A 25,492-nucleotide genomic window follows, 5' to 3' on the forward strand; every position below is an offset into this window, starting at 1 on the left:
ACCGAGAATCGGGCCATCCATCTTCATGAGCACATTTGAGTAGCATTTTCTTGGGGGTAAATGAAGGTTTGTTACCAGTGGGCTGCGGCCCCTACTCTGGCAAACATTGCCTTGGGCAATTCCCTATATTCAGCTCTGAAGTTGACCTTAACAGGGATTTGTCCATAAAAACACAATTCATTACCCTTTTGGAAAAATAGCAGGACATGTAAACCCACTTTTTCCCTTGCAGTAGTATGCTACATTGTGACCATAAGTGTTAAATTCTACCACTCTCTTTTACCATCCCCCTTGGACATGTCTGAAGTAATGTCAATGGAGCCAGAATGGTCAACTTTTATCACCCTTCTGTAGGAAAACATGGGGTCTAAACCCAATGGTTTTGTTTATGGTGTAATATGTAATGTAAAGAGCTTATAGCTTTTGAATAAGAAAACAAACAATCTCAACGTTTTCAGGATCTACCTTCCCTCATGTAGTATACTTCTGCGAGGTTTTGAGATTTTAAGTGGCCCACGTTCAAAATTACTTGAACAAAAATGCTTTTCCAGTTGCAGTAAAAAGACCTCAAGGGTGAGATTAGAAATTCCAATGTGAGTTATTCCAATGTGAGATTAGAAATTTTACTAATACAAATTACTAATCTAGAGTAAAGTTTTGGCAAAAAATATGGTTTCGTTGAGCTAGGAGAGGAATATTTTAAAAAGCAGTACAAATAAAATACTGGCATTTGGTGCGGTTTTCTATGCAGTATCCATCCATTACTGAAAAGGCATATCTTGGCAACAAAATAACATGCCAGGCTGGGATTTTCCTATTATAGTCATAAGACATGGGGGACTGGACGAAACATGTTTCCAAAAATCTTAAGACTAAGCTGTCGAATCCATTTTTTGTGTGTTGACTAGATTTGAAGAAAAAAAAAAAAAACGGCATTATATGAAAAACGAAAAAAAAAAAATATATATATATGTAGCCTACTGTGTATATACATGTCAAACAGGTAACTTGATGCGTTTGATATCAGTTTGAAATTAGCTTCTAAGAGTCCTTATTTCCTGTTTCCATGATTGGTTGATTTGGGCCCATAGGGCAATAAGGTTATGAGATATCACCGGGCACCCTCCTTAATCTTAAAAAGCTACCCCAAGTCTACAAGATAAAGCAGGAAAAAAAAACCCTAACTGACAAAACCAGGTTTAACCCGGACTGTACCGCATGGTCAAAGATTGTATTTATCAAAGATTATCAAGCGTCTCTGGCAAGGTCGTCCCCATCAAAGATTCTAGAACTCCGCTCTATAATCTTTGGTTCCCATAGTTCCCAGTAGACAGTACGCGTCCATGTATCCATGGAAACAGTTTGAAACAGTTTGTGTAGCGTTCAGAGGGGAACTAGCTCTAGCCTACTAGCTCATAATTCTCTGTGCATTTGATCTCTAATACGATCGTAATGTGAAAGATTTAAATCCAGTTGAGTTAGTGATTGTATTATGAACTAGTAGTTCTCCATAAAGGTTTCTATACGACCATGTTAACACCAGCTAATGTTATGTTGATGGTTAACAACACTCATGATGTGAATCATTGCGACGTGTGCCTGCATTTGGCGATTTTGACATGAAACGTCAACAACGTTAACAACAACAACGTTAGCATAATGCAAAGATGCCCTTCAGTTTGTTGGACTCTCTTGATTCGGACACAGACAGCTTGGTCCAGGAAAAGGCCTATCAGTTGGAGCTTCAGACGCGTATTGGCAGTAACGTAAACATTCAAATCGAGGAAAATGGTTCAGATATCAATTTGAAGCGAAATCATTTCATTTACGACAGTCTGGAGGTGACACCTGCTACACCCGTGGACAACCGAACTACAAGGACTGACGAGGAAGCGACAAGGTAAATGAATGCAGACGATGCATTAGGCTGCTGTTTTATAGCATATTTTCGTAGGCTATCCTTCAGTCAGCCTGGTTACTTAATTCAGTCATACATTCGAATGGTTTTACCATAACACATTTGCCAAACTTTCAATGGCCAACGACGATGATATGCAACCCATGCGGTTAACTTAGACCCACCGACTAGCCTACTTTGTTCAGTTGAGAAATATCACTGATCAGGGCTAACTGTTTGTTTACCACTTGAATAGTTAATATAAAGAGGCCTAATTGTGTGCTTCACATAATCTGCTTTGATGCCTAGGCTTGTTTCTTGTAAGGTGAACTAACTATTCGTGTGTAGGCCTAACTTGTCTTTTGAACCACGAAGGATGTTTAATAGAAAAGTGTTGGCTCTGAGTCTGCCCAATTCTATCTTTCATTATTTAACAGTAACCAAAACAAAGGTGTGTGAATGTATCCGTAGTTACAGGAGCTACCTTTGGGAGTCATGCAGTTCTTGACTTGCACATGAGGTGGCATAAAGACTGGCTATAAAACATGAAACCAAGTTACAGGCAACATTTACAGCAGTCCTGAACCATTACAGACGCTGGTCATGTAATTGGAATATCATGAAAAAGTTGATTTATTTCAGTAATTCCATTCAAAAAGTGAAACTTGTATAATCATTTCACACAGACTGATATATTTCAAGTGTTTATTTCTTTTAATTTTGATGATTATAACTGACAACTAATGAAAACCCCAAATTCAGTATCTCAGAAAATTTAAATATTGTGAAAAGGATCAATATTAAAGACACCTGGTGCCACACTCTAATCAGCTAATTAACTCAGCTAAAATCAGCTAAAAAACACCTGCAAAGGCCTTTAAATGGTCTCTTAGTCTAGGCTACACAATCATGGGGAAAACTGCTGACTTGACAGTTGTCTAAAAGACGGCCATTGACACCTTGCACAAGGAGGGCAAGACACAAAACGTCATTGCTAAAGAGGCTGGCTGTTCACAGAGCTCTGTGTCCAAGCACATTAATAGAGAGGCGAAGGGAAGGAAAAGATGTGGTAGAAAAAAGTGTACAAGCAATAGGGATAACCGCACTCTGGAGAGGATTGTGAAACAAAACCCGTTCACAAAGAGTGGACTGCAGCTGGAGTCAGTGCTTCAAGAACCACCACACACAGACTTATGCAAGACATGGGTTTCAGCTGTCACATTCCTTGTGTCAAGCCACTGTTGAACAAGAGACAGTGTTAGAAGCGTCTCGCCTGGGATAAAGACAAAAAGGACTGGACTGCTGCTGAGTGGTCCAAAGTTATGTTCTCTGATGAAAGTAAATTTTGCATTTCCTTTGGAAATCAAGGTCCCAGAGTCTGGAGGAAGAGAGGAGAGGCACAGAATCCACGTTGCTTGAAGTCCAGTGTAAAGTTTCCAGTCAGTGATGGTTTGGGGTGCCATGTCATCTGCTGGTGTTGGTCCACTGTGTTTTCTGAGGTCCAGGATCAACACAGCCGTCTACCAGGAAGTTTTAGAGCACTTCATGCTTCCTGCTGCTGACATACTTTATGGAGATGCAGATTTTATTTTCCAACAGGACTTGGCACCTGCACACAGTGCCAAAGCTACCTGGTTTAAGGACCATGGTATCCCTGTTCTTAATTGGCCAGCAAACTCGCCTGAGAAAATCTATGCCGTATTGTGTAGAGGAAGATGCGATACGCCAGACCCAACAACGCAGAAGAGCTGAAGGCCACTATCAGAGCAACCTGGGCTCTCATAACCCCTGAGCAGTGCCACAGAGTGATCTACTCCATGTCACGCCACATTGCTGCAGTAATTCAGGCAAAAGGAGCCCCAACTAAGTATTGAGTGATCCTCATACTTTTCATGTTCATACTTTTCAGTTGGCCAACATTTCTAAAAAAACTTTTTTTGTATTGGTCTTAAGTAATATTCAAATTTTCAGAGATACTGAATTTGGGATTTTCATTAGTTGTCAGTTATAATCAACAGAATTAAAAGAAATAAACATTTGAAATATATCAGTATGTGTGTAATGAATGAATATAATATACAAGTTTCACTTTTTGAATGGAATTACTGACATAAATCAACTTTTTGATGATATTCTAATTATATGACCAGCACCTGTATAGCCAGCCTCTGTTCAACAAATGTATAGCCAAGGCTTTGAAAAGGTTGGTCTTTGCATTAGCTTAGTAGAGACCTTTGTAACTGGCCCAAGCCTATTTGCAATATGCAACAGACATAGACAAGCTTTTTATGGCAAATTACACATTTGAGCACTTATACATTTAAATCCCTTTGAGTCCATTTTTTTGTTTGTTTTATTGAATGGATCCTAATGGTAGATAAAGGTAATAATAAGCTCTGCTTTTATTCAATTCACTAAAAATGGATAATGAAAGCCTTCAGAATGAGACATGCTCATGTCTAATTGGCCTAAAGACCCTAATTTCATCACTTTCCATGTAACTGCCCTCATTTGAGTGAAATTAGATTTCTGTTTTGTTTGAGGTCATTGCAACGAGGACCCATTGTGAACACTATTTAAAAAGCAGTTGCTTTGTTGTCATCAAATGGACGACCCTTTATCCTCCTCCAACGCAGATGTAGGAATCTGGAGTCTGAATGCCCACATCTGTTCTGGCGCTATCCCGTTACCACCACAACTGTTGCCCGTTGGCCCCAATAAATGTGGTTTGCCCGTTTAAAGAGAGAGACATTCTCTTTGGTCATTGATGAGCATGCTGTGAAGTGGTACTTCACCCATATATTGTTGCAGTGCAATGACTGTGGCAAGTCTCCACAAAAGGTTCACGTGTGAATGCAGAGACAAAATAGATGACGGTCCTCGGCTCATCGTATTCTATCCATTTACAATGAATGACATCCTGATGAGCGCTGTCTGTTGGTGATGCACTTACACAGTCTATGGTGGTGATGCATTGAGAAGAACTTATTTTCCACATACACACAGTAATTCCCTCATTGCACAAGGAATCATAAAACAGTAAGGTTTGTTAGGGTTGTCATTAACAAGCTCTCTCTCTCAGCTTAACTTTAGCAGTTGTGTGTGAACCACATTGCTATCAAGTTTGTCTTTGTTCATAACCTGGCCTAATTATCTCCACCTTTTCTCTCAGTGGTGTGAAGTGCGGGGTTTGTAGCCTACAGATAGCACTGCATACAGCACAATGGCATTAGTAATGCATCTCATAGCATTGAGAATCCCATAATGACATCCTCCAGGTTATTCTAACAAGGTCTTTTCATTTATGGGACAAAGACCCTGTAGTGATTTAAAGCTGTTTAATTTGTATCCTGGGTTTTCAACTGGGGAAAACCTGTTACTATTAAGTTGTATTCAGATGCTCTCAAGGGGTGTATAAGTAGCCTAGATATTCAGCATTTTTCACATTATGCTAGATAAACTGTGTTAACCTCATTAAGGATTATGGAGTAGAGACTTGAAGTTGATAATACAATGATAATAGGATGTGATTTTGAAGCAAAATATAACTTTTGTTTAATCTATTCTCTAATAATTTATTGAATATGCTTTCCTAATTTGGAAGAAATGTCACTATTTAAGCCTGGCCTTTGTACATTTTATTTTGCATGATAATTATTTGTCTTCATCATCTTGCATGTCTTCATTCTCACTATGTCAATGTTTATTAACTGTTTTATACATTTTATTAAAACTTAGTGATGACAGTGACGAGTATGCAGACCTACGCTACAACCCTGACTGGAGGAGGAATTTTGAGGAGGCACGTCTGTTCCACAAGCTGCGGACACGGCTCACCTTGGATAAGGATGTCTATGATGCCACTGCAGGCTCAGATGAAAGCCTTGGGCAACTCCAGAGCTTGACCAAGAGGAGAAGTTGCGAAAATGTCAACGGTATCGGTCACAGGGTTGTACGATCCGGTGGATCCACGGAGGCCCACGTCAAAGTAGAGAAGCTTAGCGGCGTCCAGGCTGATCTCCCCGCATCCTCCTTCCACCTGCATCCACCAGAACATCAGGTAGCAGCCAACTCCTCCTCAGCGACACACAGTCAGACACAGTCCCCACCTGCATCAGGGGCAACAGCCGGAGGAGGTCATTCAAATCGCACCTTGAAGCCCCGTATACCCAAGCCACGAAGGCACCAGCATCACAGAACAACCCTCGAGGGACATGACCTAACAGGTGAACCCCCAGAGCAAGGGGAGGTAGGCACTGGCCGAGTCAAAGACCATCAGGGGGCCTTTCCCCTCAGTCAGAAGAGTCGCTCACACAGACGGTCAAACGCAAGGGCAGCCAAACCAAGGACGGACAAGGTAGAACTGAACAAGGCGACGCTGGGTGTGAACCGATCCAAGCAGGGGTCATACCTGAGGAGGCATGGGAAGAGGACTGACCAGCCGGAGCCAACAGATGAGGTTTGTGTCGGACCGTCTCTTACTTAGGCAAGGATAAGTTTAGGTGTAGAGGTGAGATCATCTTATAAGATTAGAGAAAAAATCTGATAAGATAGGAAATCCCCATTTTATTAGCTGCAGAGATGGTCAAATGTTGTCGAAGAGTATACAGTGGTTCCTGAACAAATGAAGTTTGATTGTTATTGCAGGGGTCTGTACAGGTTTTACTGTCTTATCATTACGGTCATGGCAGATGTTTTATTGTGTGGTTAATGTAATGAAATGTAATACATTTCTGAATGGCCAAGGAGGCGATCTCAAACAGTAAGATGACTTTTGATTCATTTTAAGAATCATTTCAGCATCATTTCATTGAATTGAATAACCTGTCTGAATGTATAACCAAATCTGAGAAATCATGTGGACATCAGTTAGTCATTCACTCATTGGGACTGCATTTACCAAAAGATCCACAAGGGGTCACACTAGCATTGCAGGAATCAGAGCTGTTATGGTGCTGTCAGGAATGCAGAGTCCTTCATGTCCAAATGGTTGCTGTCACCTTGTGAAATGAAAAGCCCCAATAACATAACTATAAGAGAATAAGGGTAAGGAATAAGTTGGTCCTGCTTGCCAAAAAAAGAGTATTTCAGTCTATTTCCAAAATCCATTTTATTTGTGTATCTCCAAGACATTTGTGGTCTGCCTTTAGCTATTTATTTAGTGTAAACCCAGAAGGTTAAGATTATTAAAGCTCTTCTGACCTTATGTATACCATATTTGACCTTTGTGATATTTTTAAATGTGTGTTGACAGAATTCGCCAGATGTATGTGATATTACATGTTTTGAAGTTTGGTACTCATTAGGCTAGTTTTGGGCTTTTACTCTTCAGTGCTTGAATAGATAACATTGAAGATTGGCTTCCTGTTTGATATTTTATTACCAGCATATCATCAGGGCCTGTTTTTTGGCTTCCTCTCGCAATAGACTCCAGCTAATAAAGAGCTCAATTTTTGTAAATGCAGGTTTAATTTCTTGAATCCAGTCTTCAATTGCAATGTACTCCAAAAAGTAAAAAAAAAAAAAAAAAGAAAGAAAAATGGAAAAAAAAAAAAATATGCCGAGAGCATGTCTGCCTATGTAGAGCCTATTATGGTCTGATCTGTGCTACAGCACCCATTAAGGACATCAGAGAGAGGCACTGTTAGCAATAGCCTCTTAGATAGCAGTGCACCTGGCCCAGGGGTTATAATTGGCTTTGGCGACCTTGGCGCACACTCCTGCATATGGCTGTCTGCTATATTTCTAAACTTTCCCTATCCATCTGAGCCCTAGTTCCCCCTTAATGTCTCACATCAGGCACATTTGCATAGTGAAGAGTCGTTACCATTGTGAGATTGTAAACAGAGCCAGACCCTTAACCCCCCCCCCCCCTCCTCTCTTCCACATGAAGCTGTGTGTGCCTGTGTGTTATGGATCCTATGATTGGGCTGGATAGTTTTCTATTACGAGTTCCTTACGGTGTTTTTTCAGATTGGGTGGCGTATAGGGGAGTAGGAGGGGATAGAAGCTGAAGTAATCTTTGAATTGAATTTATTAAAAAGGGTGGTATTTTGAGTTTATTAAAAAGGGTGGTATTCTGAGTTTATTTTAAGAGGGTGGTATTTTGAGTTTGAGTTTGTACGTACCTCATATTGGGCACTTTTGAGACTTGTGAGATACATTCAAATGAAAATGAATAGCTTGTAGACTGTAATTAGCCACATGTTATTCAAAATGGGTCCGATTAGACTTGTGGGCAGACAGTAAAAGTCGAAAACTTCCGATATATTGTCTGTGAATATACTCTGTTGCTCCATTCTCAAAGTTAAAACTCTACCACACAAAGAAGAAACCGTATTTAGACATGATCGAAAATGCCACCTTATCTAGACTGAGATTAAGTGGAAAACTGTGGTTACACGAATCACAATTTGTAATTATTTTTGGAAAACATGGACTCCTGCATCCTCTGGGCTAAAGAGCCATCCAACTTGTTATTAGTTCAAAAGCCAGCATCTGTGATGGTATTAAGGATGTGCGTCTTTTCAGTTCCCAAACATTTACAACCTGTTGTGAAAATAAGGGATAAAGCAATAGCGTGGTAAACACATCCCTTTCCCAACTTTCTTGAGACATGTTGCTGGCATCAAATTCAAAATGAACACATATTTTCTGAAACAAACAATGACGTTTCTCTATTTCAGCAATTATTTAGTTATAATTTGTTTATTATTTTACAATTTCAGCACTATTCTCTATTAAATATAGGGTTTACATTATTTGCAAATCATAGCATTTGGTGTTTATATGTTACACAGCGTCCCAACTTTTTTGGAAACCGGTTTGTAAATTGCTCTCAAAGTGCGAAAGGATTTTATATTAGCTACATGCCTATTGTCTTCATATGACTTGGTCAGCCCTTTAACTTTTACATGTATGTTCTTATAGGTCAAGGTTTGTAAGAAACGCCCTCACCTCCAGTAATATAATACCCTATATGTTTTACCCTCAATCTAATGTCATACCTACTCTATTTGTATTGCATGTGTGTTTTTTTTTTTTTTTGTCTAAATCAAATCACTTGGGTAATAGGCAGGCTATCAGTATTTTCCAAACGTGCTGTTTCGCCATTGACAGGATCCTAAATCCCGATAATTAGCGATGTTATTAAGCGTACACAATCTCGTAATGCGCCAACTTTTTTCTCTTTTTGGCTGGGGGAATGGCAGATGGATGATCCAGCAGAGGTCCCTTTGATAAAGACAGAAGTAGCCGAGCAATCTTCCACCATTGCACTCAGCCGGAGTCTCTCGTTCTCCCCCGGGCCCTTACTTCAAAGCCAGGAACATAATGTACAATCTCTTAATAGCTCTAGACCATGGCTCCGGGCCTCTCGGCCACTGTATACTCTACCTCAGTGTAAACACCTAATCAAGATTGCCTGGGCGGCCACAATAGCAACCAAATGCAATTCAAGATCCGTGCACCCTTTGAAGTCTTCATCGGGAAAGCTGTGTATCCTAGTCTCGAGGAAAATGGCAAGGTCCGATTGTCTGACTTTGTTGTGGCTTGTGCTGTAGAGAGGCAATTACGTGGGCCAATTTAACAGAATAGGTATTACAGAGCTTACGGTGCTCCAAATGCTATTTTGGTTGATCATTCTCCCGTCGTGATTGAGATTATTAAAATAGTTGACAAAAGGCAGTGGCAGAGGGACAGGCTCAGGTTGTGGCCCTGTATCGCCACAAAGGACATAAGGAGCCGATATGTGTTGTCCGCAGCTGAATCATAGGCACCTGTTCCCGGCCACAATGGCTGCTTCAATCAGGCTGCTATCCGAGGCCTGCGTGATGAGTAGCAGAGCCACACCTGCATCCCAGTGTGTGCCAAGTTGCCAAAGAGAAGTCCCTCCTATAGGCCAGTAGGCCTGCCTCAGACGATTTAAGACAAAAAAAAAACATTAAAAAGAAAGTGAATGGCATATCATAGAGACCCTCTTGTTTTATTTTAGTATGAAAGGTCAGTCTGTAATTCTACACAAGTATTCTATTTCCCAAATTAAGCTATTTGTTCCTCATGGCCTAGCTGTGCATTTTGTGTGCTCAGCCCTATAACTTAATTAAGACATACACAGCCAATCACATTATTTCATGGAAGCACGGAAGGTGGATGTGTACCGGTAATTTGATTTGCTGTTGAGCTCAAATATTAACAACCCTTCACCAGAATTGCCCACTGGACCTTTTAGTGAGTAATCATTTTGTATTATGTTACATGATCCTCCATGTAACATTCATGCTGGAAGAAACCCTAACCCCAAGGGTAAAGTACTGGTATGCTGCTATTCTTCACTCGTAGTGTAGGCATTGCTATGCTGTAAGAGAGACATGTCACCTAGGCTCGTGCTTGTTTTGATTTGTTGAATCCTATTGTTTTTGTTGACTGTAGCCCTGCAGTCATGCTTTGCTTCAAAACTCTGTGGCTCACATGGAAAAAAAGCCCCATGCTGTTTCAAGAGCAGCGTTTTGTTAAACAGAACAGACCTTTGTTTCTTTTGATCCAGCCGGACAATAGACAGGACGGGTGTCAGTGATGTCGGGCAACATTTCACTATCAATGGTAGCTCTCACTTTTAGCCACCCTTCTAAACTACTCCAGAGCCCCCTCTTTCCATGCCTCCAAACCCCCTCTTTTCTGCATGTACTGTAACAATCATCTGCCAGTGACCGCTCTGATGCCAACAGTGGGAGTCAGACCGTGCAATTACCTCCGCGGTTACCTGGCCTTTGGCTAAATAGATAGACCAGCGTGACGGCGTGTTTATTGATGGATATATTACAACCCGAGCCACTCACGGCAGCTTGGTTGGTCATGACCTTCGCCTATTCACGCTTTTCAGAATTAGTTGCATTCATTGAGGGGCTCTTCAAGCCATCAATACCATTGATCAGGCTCAGATTGTCCCCAGTTGTGAAAGGCTGCCTGAAGTTAACTAAATGATTTTCATTACAGCATTAGCAGTGGGTTCTCTCCTTGAGCTAGTGCATTAAGAGGTATTGAAAGAGTGCATTGGATACAACGTGAGCTTATATAGACACTTATTTTGGCATGGGTATGAATTGATTCATGTGTGTAGGATCGATTAGGCCTTAAATCTGTAGCCAGAGTTCAGCATCTGTGCGTTGCACTGTGATAAAAAATGCTACATGTCTCCGTGTGACTTGCCCAATCTTTTGTGACCTATCCTTAGCTAATCAATGACTAGAATTCTGTGCATATTTGTAGGACACACTGTGTTAATTCCTCTGCATTTTCTAGGATTTACTCTGCTCTTGCAACATGTGTGAATTACATGAGATGTAGCTTCTGCATGTAGGTGTCTGTGTTTTTTTACTTACTACACTGACGTGTTTGATGGTCTCATAGTGTCTAAAGGTAAATCAGTAACATGTGTGTAAAGGTAGCTTGACAGCTAGTGTATGTGCTTCTTTGTTTTGTTTTTTTTTTTGTCTGAAGGTACAGGAGTCCGGGGAAGATTCCAGCACAGACAGACAGGAGGACGAGAGGAGTTTGGATTCTGAGCACCTGTGGCTTCAGAGGACCCAGAGGCTGAAGGTGAAACCCCTCCACCGACGCGTGGCTTACTGATCGCCTTCATTTCCCCCCCTGCGCTGCACACCTTAGAGGCTGTGCTCGACCCAAATGTGTAAAGTGTTACCAAAGGGCTCTCTCTCTCTCCACATGAAAAAGACAACAACACATCTAAACGTCTGCACAACGGTGTTCCCAGCCCTGCGGGATTTCATTTTGTCCTGCACGGCAGATACAATCTCTCATCGAAATCTTACTGCGACAATGGAGCTTGGGAGATGTCGTTCAGTAGAGTCCAGATCTAAAAAAGAGGCACACACACAAACACACACACACACACACTGAGACACACACGGAGGCATCATTATTTGGAGCACTTGAGTGTCCTCCCTAATGCTGGGAGGTAGAGCAGTGTAAATATTTTCCCATTAGAATGGTGAAAGCTGGTGTTTGCTAGATCAGGTGCATTAGATGCACAGACACAGCTGCAGTCCTTACTGCATAATACCTCTCTCTCCTTTTCCTTTTCTTTGTGTGTCTGTGCTCTGTCTTCTTTGTATGGTGCCTCTTGAGCACAAAAACATGTAGAAATGTCAACTGGATCTGGATGTAGCTTCAATGGATGTTATACAGGGAATGTTTTAAAGGGAAATAGATAATCTATTATAAATGTCTGAAATATTTATGCTATTGACCAAATCTGACCAAAACAAATTAAAAGACAAGAACACTTTTAAATTCATAGTCATGATGATTCGATTTTATTATGTCTGTCATTTGACCATAATTATTTGGCTTTCATATGAAATGTCAGGAATTTTTGTTTCATTTTTAAAAAGATTACCCCAGTAGAATATATCTGGTGTTCAGTGTGTCAAGCACTCTGGTGTATGATATCCCAGAATACTTCAGGACATGTGAAACCTTGTTCTAATTGAACTGCAGGTCACTCAGGGCCATGGAGAGAGGAAACCTCAACCGAAGGGGGGAAATGGCAAACCTCCCCTGCAGAACCGGCCCAACAGGAGTCACGCAGCTCGGACCAGATGCCGGTTGAGCGCGCTCCCCGCCAGGCCTTCGGCTGCAGGGGATACCCACACTCTGGCCGAGATTATGGTCATCGACGAGGCCCGCTCCTCCAGCGACGCCTCGGACACCCCAACACCACCACCACGTCCAGCAGCAGCAATACAGCAGCCCAGACGATCCCGTCTCCCTGCCTCTCTTCCTTCCTCAGACGGGACCCCCATGGTCAACCTGAACATAAACCTGAGCACCTCCAAAGGCAGGGACCTCTCCCCCCACACCAGCAAAGAGCAGCAGCAGGCCGGCCTCCTAACGTTGGTCTCTCCCAGGGCCCCTCAGTGGGTGCTGCAGCCTCAGGTCTACCCCGCGCTTTTCACAGGCTCGGACAGCAGTCCAGGCCACTTCCCGCTCCCTCCCCACGCGGCTGGCATGGGGCAGTGGGCCCTGCTGATGGCCTCCCCCAGCGCTGCTCCAGAGGCTGGACAGCAGGGCCTAGACATGCTAATGCCCCCTGGTGGTGCTCATTTATGGGGCCTGAACAGTGAAAGGTCAGTGAAGTTGTTGTTGTTGTTGTTGTTGTTGCTGTTGCTGTTGCTGCTATTGTGGCAAAGTACTCTAGATATGGCTTAATACAACCCCGTTTCCAAAATAGTTGGGACACTGTGTGAAATGTAAATAAGGACAGAATGCTATGATTTGCAAATCATATGACTCAATATTTTATTGAGAATAGTGCAAAGACAACATATCAGTTATTGCTACATGTTTATTTGACAACACATCCAAAATTGCGGGACAGGGGCACGTTTACCACTGTTTTGCTTCACCTGTTCTTTTAATAATAGTCTGAAAATGTTTGGGAACTGAGACCAGTTGCTGGAGTTTTGAGAATGAAATGTTGTCCCATTCTTGCCCAGTATAGGATTTCAGAGGGGTATTTCACAAAACCTAGATAAGGGATTAAGCTGGAATTTTTTGGTTATCCTGGATGCATTTAGCCTTGACTTGGTGTCACAAAAGAGATGGCACATAAGTTGCCATGGGGATTTATTCTTTGCACCTAGCCTGGTCCCGACCATGCTAACAGCCAAGCTAAGTTAATTCTAATGTAATTATGTTGTCTTATTGGTTCAGCTAGCTGTCATTCAAATCAGAGCTCTGTGTAAGGAGCTTTATTCCATTTACATACTATTTGCTGAATGTATTTGCTCACAAAACAGATTGTCTGCCTGTACCATATGGTTATTATTATAGTTGAGATAGCCTTATAATTATTAACATAGGCCTAGGTACTCGTTGTTTGCTTCTTTTGTTGATAGACGTTTGATCCTACTGTAGTTGATTGGAAGTAGAGGGGCAAGTTTTCGAAGGTGTTTTCATCTATAATATAAAGGTAGGCTATTTCATACTATGTGCATCTTTGCAGTGGCAAGCGCTTTCTTAATGACGTTGCGTGCCGAGACAAGGAAGCACTCACACGTGGGTGCATACGTAAATTTGCATTCAGTTGGCCTACCACGCCTACTCTTTTACAGAAATAGCTATGATTCCCCATTACAAAAAGGACAACTTTTTTTCATTATTAGTCTATATCAAAACGGTTGTTCACTTTGTGCGAATGACGCTATTTTCCGCATCTTTTTTTATTCCAACCGTGAATTCTTTAGGGCAGAAACGAGAACGCGCACACATCCTGAATTACTTATACCTGGCTTGACATAGTTGCTCCTACTCATCTTGGATTGGCGTTAGTGAAACGAGTTTAGCTAGAATGACCAGACAATGTCAAACCTCGCTTTATCTTGGATGTCTTAAAGCTGCAGTTGGCAAGTATGACAGATTGAGGGGATTTAGCCAAAATGTTGAATGTTTACAACTCTCATACCCCTCCCCCACTACCACCGGGCACCCTCTCATCGAATTTGTGCTCATCAGTGCGCACCAGACTGCACCAGACTGATTGACAGTATCTCACACAGCCCTGCTCTGATTGGACCAGAAGAACCGGGAGCTGTGGATTTTTGCAAAACAAATGACAAATAGAAGTGCAGGTTTTTTTCTAAAACCGGCTGATTTATGTTGTTCTGTTGGAGCATAGTGTCGGTTTCAGTGAATATGATCAAAACATTTTTGCCAACTGCAGCTTTAATTTTGCCTTTGTGAAATACCCCTCAGGAATTCAACGGTCTGAGGTCTTAATCATGGGACAGTTTGATTAGGGTTGGGTATGCTTTGGGTTTAATGGATCAGGTGCTAAATCAATAGGCTACTTTTAAAATGGTGCTGTGCCAAAACGGTGCCTGAATTGGTACTTTATTTTTAAAATAAAATGCCCAAACCAATGGTCGAAAGCTTGAGTTGCTTGAGTTGACAAATTTGAACATGAAATGGAACTATATTTAGTTTATTATTAATATGTGTTGTTTCATTGCTTCTAGGCATAATTCTAATAATTCTAATTTTTAACATTTAACTTTAAATGTTAAAAAGGCGGTGTTAACGGTAACATGGTGGTAACATCATTTAAACCAATGATGTCATTCCCTTTAACAGCAGCACAACTTCAAAGAATGCATCTGTATTTTAAGTCAGCAGCGCATATGAAGGAATCTGCTTGCGAGACCGTATGGAACAGTTATTCCACTAAACAATGCTTTACTAAAGCCTAGCATAGTATAGCCTACACGCATTTGCACTCGTCTATTATTTGAACTCATTGGCAAAGTGAAACTAACTTCATCGTGGTGTCAGTCAACAACAAAACAGTTATACACAGTTAATTATGACCGCCGCTAGCGAAGCGGTCATATAGGGATTGTCAAAGTTTTTTTTAATTTTTTTTATTTATTTTTTTCCCCCCCGTCATCTACTTCCTGAATTTTTGGTCAACTATACCCGGGACACCGAAACACCAGGGCACATGAAATTTGGTGGGTATGTAGCCCCCCTAGACCCTGTGGTCTCCCCCGGTAAAAAATGCAATATCATTCTGCTTTAATCGCCCCTCTCTTCAGTTAAGATGTTCAGAACTGCACCAAATTTTATGTGTATGGTTAACATGACATTCTCTGGGGGTATGCCAAGTTTTGTAGAATTTCATCCATTGGGGGGTCTAAAAAAAATTATGTTATGTGTACATTTAGTGACTCTACATTCATTGGCCTGTAGATGGTGGTGTTGAGCGAAGGGTTGCTTGAAGAGGATATTGTCTCACAGGCACTCTTTTTCGCAAACACACATGCATACATCAACACACACGCACATACACATGCACACACACACACACATCCACAGGCACACACACACACACACACACACACGTATGCACGCACACATACACACACAGACACGCACACACACAAACACACACACATACACGCACACATATACACACGCACACACACAGGCACGCACATACTATCGGTATCGGCAATTAGAACGGCCGATACATAATTACAAATTCAGTAGGATTAAAGGAAAACCAAATATTCATCATCATTTGGCTGCATTTCCAGTATTGGCGTTAGGTAGTAGTTTGTCCACCAGATGGCGCATGCTTGGTTTTTTACTGCAGGTACGTTAATCTTATACAAGTTATATCATAGCCTAGGACCTAGGTAAAATAATGTTAGGCCTACCATTAGCATTGGTTGAGTGATTGAGGCCAATTTGATTGGCTGTCATCTCATTCTTTTCTGACCATAGCCTACTAACAGGAGGTAAGTTAATGGAAAATATACTTGAAAGATAACCTGTCTATGAAGCATCCTAAACAGGCTGGGACATTTCTGCTTGCTAAATAGGTTTTTCTGCTGTTGATTCGCTCACAGTCCTTGGTGGCCCTGTCAGAGCTTTGTAAAATGTTGCATTAAGACCACATAAATTCTCAAAAAGCATCTGAGCTCACGTTCAACACCGCTACTTCAATCCTCTATTTTCAAAGGTGTTTCAAGTAAGTAAGAGCATGGCTCAAAGTAAAGTAGCCTGCAAAACTGCATTTCGTTTTAGACTATTGGTATTTAATTTGTGCATTGACAATAAAGTTGAATATCATATGAACTAAAGATGACTAAAATCTTGCATATGTAGACGAAGAAACATTCACAAAAATCCATGGCATGACCTCTTCTTGGAAATGAGAGGGATTGTTTGTTTGTTTATAAATAAATAAATAAAAGTAAAACTGATACCTTCTGCTTTCCCCAAATACAATGTAGACTACAGGTGTACATTACCTTTCATCAGTCCAGTTGCAATGGATGAACTGTGATGAACTGCCCTACTTGTGATTGTTTAGAGATTTTAAAGGTTTTATAACAATGCTACAATTTTTTTGGCTAGTGCTACAAATCTAAACCTTCGCAGCGCCAGTAGGCTACTTTCTGTGCAGCCCGCACACACACACAGGCATGCCAAACAAGCATACACAAAAGTTTCAAGAGTGGGGGATGAAGTAGAAGATGGAAAAAAATTGATTACTGTGATTTCGCTGAACGGGTGTACAGGACTGAGCGGCGGTCATATTTTGTACCGCTATGCGGTACATCTAGTTACTTTCACTATTGACTGACAATGGGTTACCATCAAAAACATATCCTGGAAAAAGCAGCACTTACCCCAGTAATGTTTGAATGACTGAATAAAAAAACATTTATCCTGCAGAGGAGTTGCTTACATCTCGTGACGGTGCCTCTTCAGCTGTGCTTCATATTTGCCTCTCCGTCATTACCAATTTGAAAATGATGGTGATTGGTGTATAACTACTCATTGTGAGATGTATTTCGTAATATCTTCATTCTAATTGTGTTTCCCATTGTAATCGTGTAATTTGTAATGTTTTGCATGGATGTGCATTGGTGCGCATTCATGGATAATAGAAGGATGGTGGGTTGTGCACCCGCCCATATCACTGTTGATAATGCGCTCTTAAAATAACATATGAACAACTCGTCATGGACTTCTGACCAGGTTTCTCTTGGTCAGTGGCGTAATGCATTTTAGGTAGTGTACATAGCGATTTTTAGACACGCCAGACTATTCCTTAGGTTGTTAATTGCCACACCCCTTGGCGCATTGCTTAAAAAAGAGACATGCATAGTAAGAAAATAAAATTTGCGCTGGGAAAAAAACGAGTTTTCCGCCATGCACCAGTGCGAAAAAAGGGCCATAGGTGTGCACCCCGATAACATTCCAATGAATGTTAAAAATGCATCATTCATCCAAGCACACCGGCAAAGTCTTTGAATTGTGTTTCCAGGGACTTGTTGCTAAGGTCTCAGGCTGTTAGATTCCTGACACCCTCAAAATAACTGAATGAATGCCCATTCAACTTTAGACCACGTTTCTTGGTCAGTGGTGTTCTCATTTTCAGTGGCGTCAAAATAGCAATTTGTGATCACATGCCTGACCACACTTGTTTTTTTCATCGATACACCTGTGGGTGTGCAAGGATCACACAGCATGGGTGTCTGGCGGAATAATGATAAAATGTGCTCACCTCAAACTAGGAAAACAATTGTGTTGTGCCTGGTTCCTTGATGCACTCGGTGTAAGATAGGGCCCTCGGTCTTCCTAACTAATACTTCTACATATCGGATATGCAGTTGAACAATGATTTCTTTCTCTTTCCTTTCTTAAATGTTCTTGGTACTTTACTGGGTCATCCCTCAATCTTTGTCTATATTTTCTCAGTCTTTCTGCTCCACTTTTTCATTCATGTTTAGGCATGTTGGCAATTTGTCTATCTATAGCGCTACAACGTAACCATAGAAAGTAAACTAAGGCTGTAGGCCTAGTCTTAAATATTCTTAAATGCATTTAATTTGTATAAATGTGCAATTGGAAATATCGCTGATTTTCCAAAATATAGGACGTAGTGTTAGTCACAAAAAGCATAAATGCTTTTTAAATAAATGTTTAGGGTCTGGGACAGCAATTTGCACGAATTCGGTAGAATGGCCCATTTATGTTTTTACAAGCAAACTTTTAGCATGAGCTTCAAATTCATTGTGATGCTATATGGGTCTCATGCATATGAAAGATTAATATCAGTATGTAGTTCGGAAGTTATCAGAACATACGTGAAACAAAGTTTTCACATTACAACTTTGCTGATAACATTTCAAATAGATGCCAGTTAGCATATTAGCAAGTTTTTGTGTAAACTAGGCTGTTGGTGTTGTAGCCTTTTCCTTGTGTGTAGTTATTATTTGCTAAATTTCAACAAGAGCTTGTGATATTACTTTAAAGTAGGCTACTTGGTAAATGGCATGGGCTCATGCGAGCTGTCAAACATGGTCCACTTGCTTATGTGGTGCACCCCTCTGCTTTAAGCTTATATCTTGAAGTGTTCAAATATTAGTTATCTGTATAGAATGTGGTGCTATCAAAGCAAGATGTTACAGATGGCGCACAACGTGCAGTGATGTCTCGTTTAAAAAATAAATAAATAAAAAATTAGACATGGGTCTAGAATGATCCATCAAAGCAGGATCAAAATCCCTTATCTTTAGAAGGAACGTGACTACTACTAATTTCCCATATGAAGGGGACAGATCCAGCCCCATGAACGAGCCTGGTTGTCCCAGTTGACTGCCAAAGGGCTGAGGGCGAACAGCTGGGCCTGGCCTCTGGTCAGCAGGTGGGCAGAGGGTGGCCGGAGCAGATGGGTGCTGCTGATCAGTTTGGTCACAGAGTTTAAAGTTAACGGACTGGAAGAGAAGATGGAGGCACTCAGAATCTGATTTGTTTTTTTAAACAACCGGAAGTGATTCTGAACATAGCTTAAGGGGTGAGTTATAGGGCTTTAGACCGTCAGGTGCCCGCTTTTAGTATTATTTTATTTTAATTGGCTTGGGTTATCTATACCATCAATTGTGCCATGACCTCCAGGAAATTGCTGCATAGCTCAGACAGTACTTTGGATGTCAATGTCAGAAGATTAAATGACCCCTTTAGGTAAGCCTTTAGATATTTAAGTTGAATTCTTTTGTTAGCACTAATCAAGCAGGAATGTAAGCTTCAAGAGAGGACTTTAGGACATGAAAAGAGCGTCCTTTTTTATTTCACTGATGCATTAAATATTCAATGGTATTACATATACAAGGATATGGTGCTAAACCATAGTGAAGGATGGTGTAGAAAGCTGCATTAAAAAAAGGTTCTGGATTTGCCTTCGGCTACATGCTAATGAGATGCATTCCTTCCCTACTGTAAGCTATACTGAGTAAAAGTGCAAATACCACAAACTTCATTGAGGCACACGCACTTCGTTGTAACAAGGTACTTAGTTCAGGTGTGGTGAAAAACAGGTGGAAATACAGCAAATACAGGTAGATTATGGGTAAAATAAGTCATCGTCAGGACAACTGTTGCTTATTTCACTTATTTATTCAACTTTGTGTGTTTACAGAGTTGTGGTGGCTAACCTGCTGGACTGTGTATTGATGTGTTTTCCAGAGTGACCATGTGGCAGCCTAATGCAGACTGGAGCCAGGAGCCTGCTGTGCAGACGCGCGATCCCTCGCTCAAATCCAGCCATTCCACAGAGAGCGTGGGACCCTATGCTGTGCTGCCCCCTATTGGCAGGACCGTGGCAGAGGAGCGCATGGCTGGCGGGGCTCTGGGCGGCACGGGGACACTCGGCCCCAGGAGCTGCTCTGATGGGTACCTGGCTCAGCTGGAGAGGCAGAGGCACACAAAGGCACAGGCGGGATATAAGGTGTGTGTGTGTGGGGGGGGGGGGGGGGGGTGTGTGTCTGTGTAAGTGTGTGGGGGTGTGTGAGAGAGAGAGAAAGAAAGGGAGAGTGCAAGAGAGCATGAAAAACACAATGCATAAGGATGAATAATTTGTGTGTGTGTGTGTGTGTGGGGGGGGGATTGGAAAGACAGCATCTTACAGGTGTTCCAAGTGTGGGGCCTAATTGTGCAGATACAACCATCAGGTTAATTGTATAAGTAATTGAGAATGTGCTTAATTGCTATGAGATGATGACATAAGACAGGGCCACAAAAGACATCTTGAAAGGTATCAGGAGCTAAGGTGATTAAGTGAAAGCCTTGTGTGCAAGACGGCCGGCCGATAAGGTGGCCATTTGCATTTAATGACGATGCCTTTTTTCTTTGGCTGTCAGCTTTAGTCTCACAGGTGCGACCCTCTAAAGGCGAACCTACCACCATGCTAGTGAATCTGCTGGCAAAGGACATTAGAGACATTAACAAACACATATGGTAGTCGAGTGTGTGTGAACAAAAAAGCTACCCTCACTATAAACAGAATTAGCTCGGAGATTATGAAGATTACAAGTTTCTCTCTCACACACACACACACACACACACACACACACACAGACACAAACTACACACACACACACAAGGACACACACCTACTCATCACATCACATCACATCCACAAGGACAGACCCTTAGTTCAGTCTGGCCGTCTCCAGGACAAGACTCAGCGGATTAGTGTGGCGAGTTTGTAAAACACCCCAAGCGAGGTACCCAGGGGAAACGGATCAGAGCCCAGAGAAAGAAGCCTGGGCCTGTCCTGCAGTGTCCATGACCAATGGCTAATTCACGAGTGGCCCTGGAGCCCTTAAGAGTCCCGTCTGATCTAAAATGATTAGTCCCCCTTTTGTCCAAGGGCCGGCTTGTGGATTGCTGCTCGGCGTTCTATGGTGGATTAACTGCTTACTCCCTGGGCCATGGGAGTCTGGTGGCTCCTGGCCCCCCAGTGCACATGTTTATACGAAAGGAGAAACCAATGATTTTTGTATTTTGTACACACTTGGCAGCCTTTCACAGGTGTATTTGTATTTGTTTGTTTGTTTGTTCATGTGTCTTTCTTTGTGTGTGTGTGTGTGTGTGTGTGTGTGTGTGCGCGTGTATATATTTACAGGTGTACACACTCAAGGATTATAAAAGTATTAAGCACAATGTGAAGCTTGGAGGTCTTGGACCAAGTAATGCTGTAACAGAAACAACTGTAAGCAATTTGCAATGATGCATTGCCAGTGTACTTGTTGTGGTATCTTGAAGCTCCATGTACACACAATTGGATGTCTTAATATTTTAATTACATAATAATAGATTGCTTAAATGGAAATGCAATGAAAATACACATATCACATTATGAAAGTACACCTCTCCCAAAGAAATCACATCATCACATGTATTAATCTTTAGCTGTAATTTTCCGTTGTCTCTTTGTGTTGTCAAGCACTTCTTTATTGTGTCCATTTAGCAATCAGGTGTTAATTGGTCAAAGAGATTCAGATCGAATCAATGGACAGTTAGTGTGGGAAGTGGAAGTCTAATAGTTATTAAGCGTGAATGCTACTTCTCAATCCCTGCATGTGAAATGGCTGCCTACTGCAAAGCATGTTTTTGTGCACAGTAGCCAGTCAGTTACCAGTGTAAAAATAGCCATTTCAGAGAAAATTATTTGTTCTGTTTTCCCCCTTGTAATATTGTCTTTTATTGTTTTGTTGGTCAGACAAGGTCCAGAGTGCTTTATAACAAAGAGGCTATAAATGGTCCAGTTAATTAAACCCCTCTTTTGTAATCTGTCCCCTCTCTCTCTCTCCTTTCAACGCTCCCAGGCAGAGAAAATGAGACGCCAGAAGCTGTATTCAGATGTGATCCGGCAGCAGAACAAGAACATAAGTAGGATTCCCTTTCTACCGGCTCGGGCAAAGACACAGGCCCCGGAGAGGACTGACAAGGACACGACTCCCAGGAGGAAGGTACTGGACATCCACCCCACCACAGCCCTTTAAAGCAGGCTGGCTCGGGCTGTCCACTTTTGTATCGAGCATCAGCACAGACGTTGGGTGATGATAAGCAACTCGCATGCTCTTTACCCTTTAAATACCTTGGGTGTCCAGCGCTCTCTATTGATCTTCATTCGCTAATGTATCATCAACCTCATTAAAGTGTTAGAAGCAATACAAGCTAGGATATTGTATGCTGTTGATATTAGTTATCATGAAATGAAGAAAATGCTAAAATATAAAATGCTTTTATATGTTTTGTTTTGGCCCAGGCTTTGGAATATGCCAGAACTATCGCAAAGCCGAAAGTGTCACCGAGGCCGAAGAAGGAGTCCCAGACGCAGACGCAGGCCGCAGGTGCTCAGGCCCAGGCGCAGTCGAGCTATTTGAGTGAGGTGGACATTGGCCGGCTGACCCTGCTGGAGAGCCTGCGCCAGCGGCACGAGCAAGAGAAGCAGGCCGTGGCTCAGCTCAGCGCTGTTCATGCTATTTAACCCGCCATGGCGCAGGTTTGACTAGATGTAGGGCTTTATAAGGAAATCTCTGAGCACTTTCTTATCTTGTGGAGTATATTCTTTTACGCAGTCAAATGAAATGGCATTTAAACGTCTTGGCAGTGCAATCTGCCATATTGGAGGGTCTCCATCAGAACTCAGTTCCTCCAAACACATGTTGACTGAATTTTCAATGAGTTGTCAAGAAGGAACGATGGATGTTAAAATCTTGTTAAAATGTCCGTTCATGACCTCAAAATGCATTTGTTGTATAATATGTTTTATTCATAAATATTTTAAATAAAAAGCAGTTTGTCCGTGGGTTAACCCATGCGACAGAGAAGATTGAACTCTTACAAATTCAGCATCTATTTGTAATGGTGTAGCGCTTCAGACAAGATAAAAACAGACTGTATCTGCTTAAAAATCTACTAATTAAGCATTTTTCTGTATAAGTTGTATATTATGAGTGTACTAATATATGTTGTATTGTATTTTTTTCAATCTCTATCAAATACCTCGCATTTCATAAGATCCGTCTAGAGACGAAATTTGATTGGAAGATCTTTTTTGTAGTTTATCTCTGAGCTATGTCTATCTCCATCTTCCCCCTCCACCTCAGTCCAGCTAAAAAAAAAAGGGTCAAACAAAAATTGTACTTTGAAGCTACCCTGATCAGAACCTCAAAACTTGTTCTCTGTATTTTAAAGTGATAATTTTCTCCTACAAAACAACCTCAAGCACCTATTTCTTTAATGGAGCCTTTAGATCATTATCAAAGAGCTATTTACTGTCATGTAATATTTTAATTAGATTATAGTCTCTATTTAACCCATCATTGCCTCTTTGATGCTCTGTGGTTTTGGTATTAAGCCTCAGATGCAGGGGTAATAAATAGTGGACCTTTTTGAATTAATGAGAAATACTGCCTTTCCAGACCTGCCCCTTTATACCTCCAACCCCCCCTCCCCTCTTTGCGCCCATAGAAATCAGTTAATTGAAGGAGTCTCTCTCAACCACACATAAAGGGGCCGAATTAGCATCCCTTTCTACAAATTGGAAAGCCCAGGCAGACACTCTGGCTTTGATCTGAGCACCACGCTGAAGTAGTCGACAGGCCTCTGAAAATGAGCTGATGGGCTCGCTATTAGGCCCAAATGCAGATGCGTCCATGTGTTACAAAACGCTTAATCTTTTAATTGATCACCTTCCACACTGCCTATTCTCTCCTCGCTTTTTTATTTTCTCAGTAAATCTGAATCACGTTTTGAAAACGACATGAATTGCTTTTCAAAGCAGGGGAAGAGTGGCACATATCCTGTTATAATAAAAAGCATCCAAATTAACATAACCCCTCTAAATGGACATGCGTTAGTTACCCTTAGATAGGTCACGCATTGGTTGTACTGAACAAACTGAAACAGTGGAGGTGAATGGAGAGTGCCGGTGACACACATTAGAAGTAACGAGTTGGTGTAGAAAGAAAATGTAGTATTTAACAAATTGCGGATGTATGATGTGTGCAAGATTATTTTTTCAAAGCAATACGTTGCCTTTGATCGGATTAAACTCCCATCCCAAAATATATGTTGCTTGACTTTCAACTATCCGCCTACAGTAATAATATGAATTCACAGTGTGCGTAAAAATAGGCATAACGCACACACAATTCCATTGATTCATCTTTGCAAACATCAGTGAAAAAACAGCGAGAGAAAAGGCTTGCGCCTTAGAATAACGCTGTTATGAAATCAGTCAATATTATACGCTTTCAGAGAGGTGATATTTTTCAACAAAAATATGCTTGGAAATGGGCAGCACAAATTAAGCAGCAGCACAAATAGCTAGACTGCAGATCTCCTGATGGCACAACCTCGCAGCGTGTCTCTTAAATTAAAAGATTCGTGGAACTATCGGATGAATAGAACATAGGATAACTCCTGCTGCGTCCATGCAACTTCCATCTAGTAGGCTACAACGTGATCCTGCGACTTACAAGTGGCTAAGCCGCCCGCTACATTTTGTTAAAGTAAACGTGCACAGTACCAAACCCTCTGCAAGACACGAATAGACAAATGTGGCAGACCGACTTCGCTACCCTACACAAACAAAGCAAGTGGAATGAAATGGGGGGAAAATATCATGCCAAAACCTGAAAGACTTGGTGCTATATTAGGAAATGAAACATAATTGAAAAGGGGATTTCTACAAGGAAAAAACTATCTAAACGTAGACGTCATGATCATGGTCGTCATAAATGTTAACTTCCTAGGCGGCCGCATTAATGTGAACAGGTGCCCAAAAGAAAAGGAAAGAAAACAGGCAACAATGAAATGACAAGGCTCCAGAGAGCGGAAATAGCAAATTTGTTAATAACAGGAACCATTTACCATTTAATTTGTAAAATTGCATACACATGTATTCAGCAATGGATATTATCAAAGCAAAGTGCTACATGCACTTACGGGGAACATGATGGGGAGGATATAAACAAAAGGGAAAATAATTTACAATAGACATATTTGAAGCATTAGTCCAGTAACAATTTATACTTTACTGTTTGCATTTACATTGTTTATGCTAATACATTATTATTATTATTATTATTATTATTATTATTATTATTATTATTATGCTATTATTATTATTATTATTATTATTATTATTATTATTATTAAAGGCTAGGCCTAATTCTTCATAAGCAATGTATTGCCCCTGTCTTTTTTCAA

At 41.3% G+C, this 25,492-nt stretch overlaps 1 protein-coding gene across 3 annotated transcripts; it reads left to right on the forward strand.

The window, feature by feature from the left end:
* Positions 1-1,348: 1,348 nt before the first annotated feature.
* On the forward strand, positions 1,349-23,119 carry jhy (junctional cadherin complex regulator). 3 transcript variants are annotated; one of them, XM_042091206.1, is made up of 8 exons: positions 1,349-1,900; positions 5,636-6,356; positions 11,402-11,494; positions 12,416-13,044; positions 19,955-20,216; positions 21,396-21,482; positions 22,099-22,242; positions 22,542-23,119. In XM_042091206.1, exons 1-8 carry the CDS (start codon positions 1,668-1,670, stop codon positions 22,761-22,763), a joined length of 2,391 nt encoding a protein of 796 aa, XP_041947140.1. In that variant the 5' UTR covers positions 1,349-1,667; the 3' UTR covers positions 22,764-23,119. The 3 variants fall into 3 exon arrangements, with proteins under 3 accessions (XP_041947140.1, XP_041947139.1, XP_041947141.1); XM_042091205.1 differs by having other exon boundaries at positions 1,350-1,900; positions 11,396-11,494; XM_042091207.1 differs by lacking the exon at positions 21,396-21,482 and having other exon boundaries at positions 1,350-1,900; positions 11,396-11,494.
* The last annotated feature ends 2,373 nt before the right edge of the window (positions 23,120-25,492 follow it).

Source organism: Alosa sapidissima, chromosome 5, assembly GCF_018492685.1.
Source record: "Alosa sapidissima isolate fAloSap1 chromosome 5, fAloSap1.pri, whole genome shotgun sequence".
In the NCBI taxonomy this organism is placed as follows: Eukaryota; Metazoa; Chordata; class Actinopteri; order Clupeiformes; family Clupeidae; genus Alosa; species Alosa sapidissima.

What these genes read in the sequence shown, in the direction of transcription:
- jhy (XM_042091205.1), top strand. Translation starts at nt 1,668, where the DNA reads ATGCCCTTCAGTTTGTTGGACTCTCTTGATTCGGACACAGACAGCTTG. An exon ending in TGGGGCCTGAACAGTGAAAG is followed by an intron (nt 13,045 to 19,954) that starts GTCAGTGAAGTT and finishes TGTGTTTTCCAG; the next exon opens with AGTGACCATGTGGCAGCCTA. An exon ending in AGGCACAGGCGGGATATAAG is followed by an intron (nt 20,217 to 21,395) that starts GTGTGTGTGTGT and finishes ATATATTTACAG; the next exon opens with GTGTACACACTCAAGGATTA.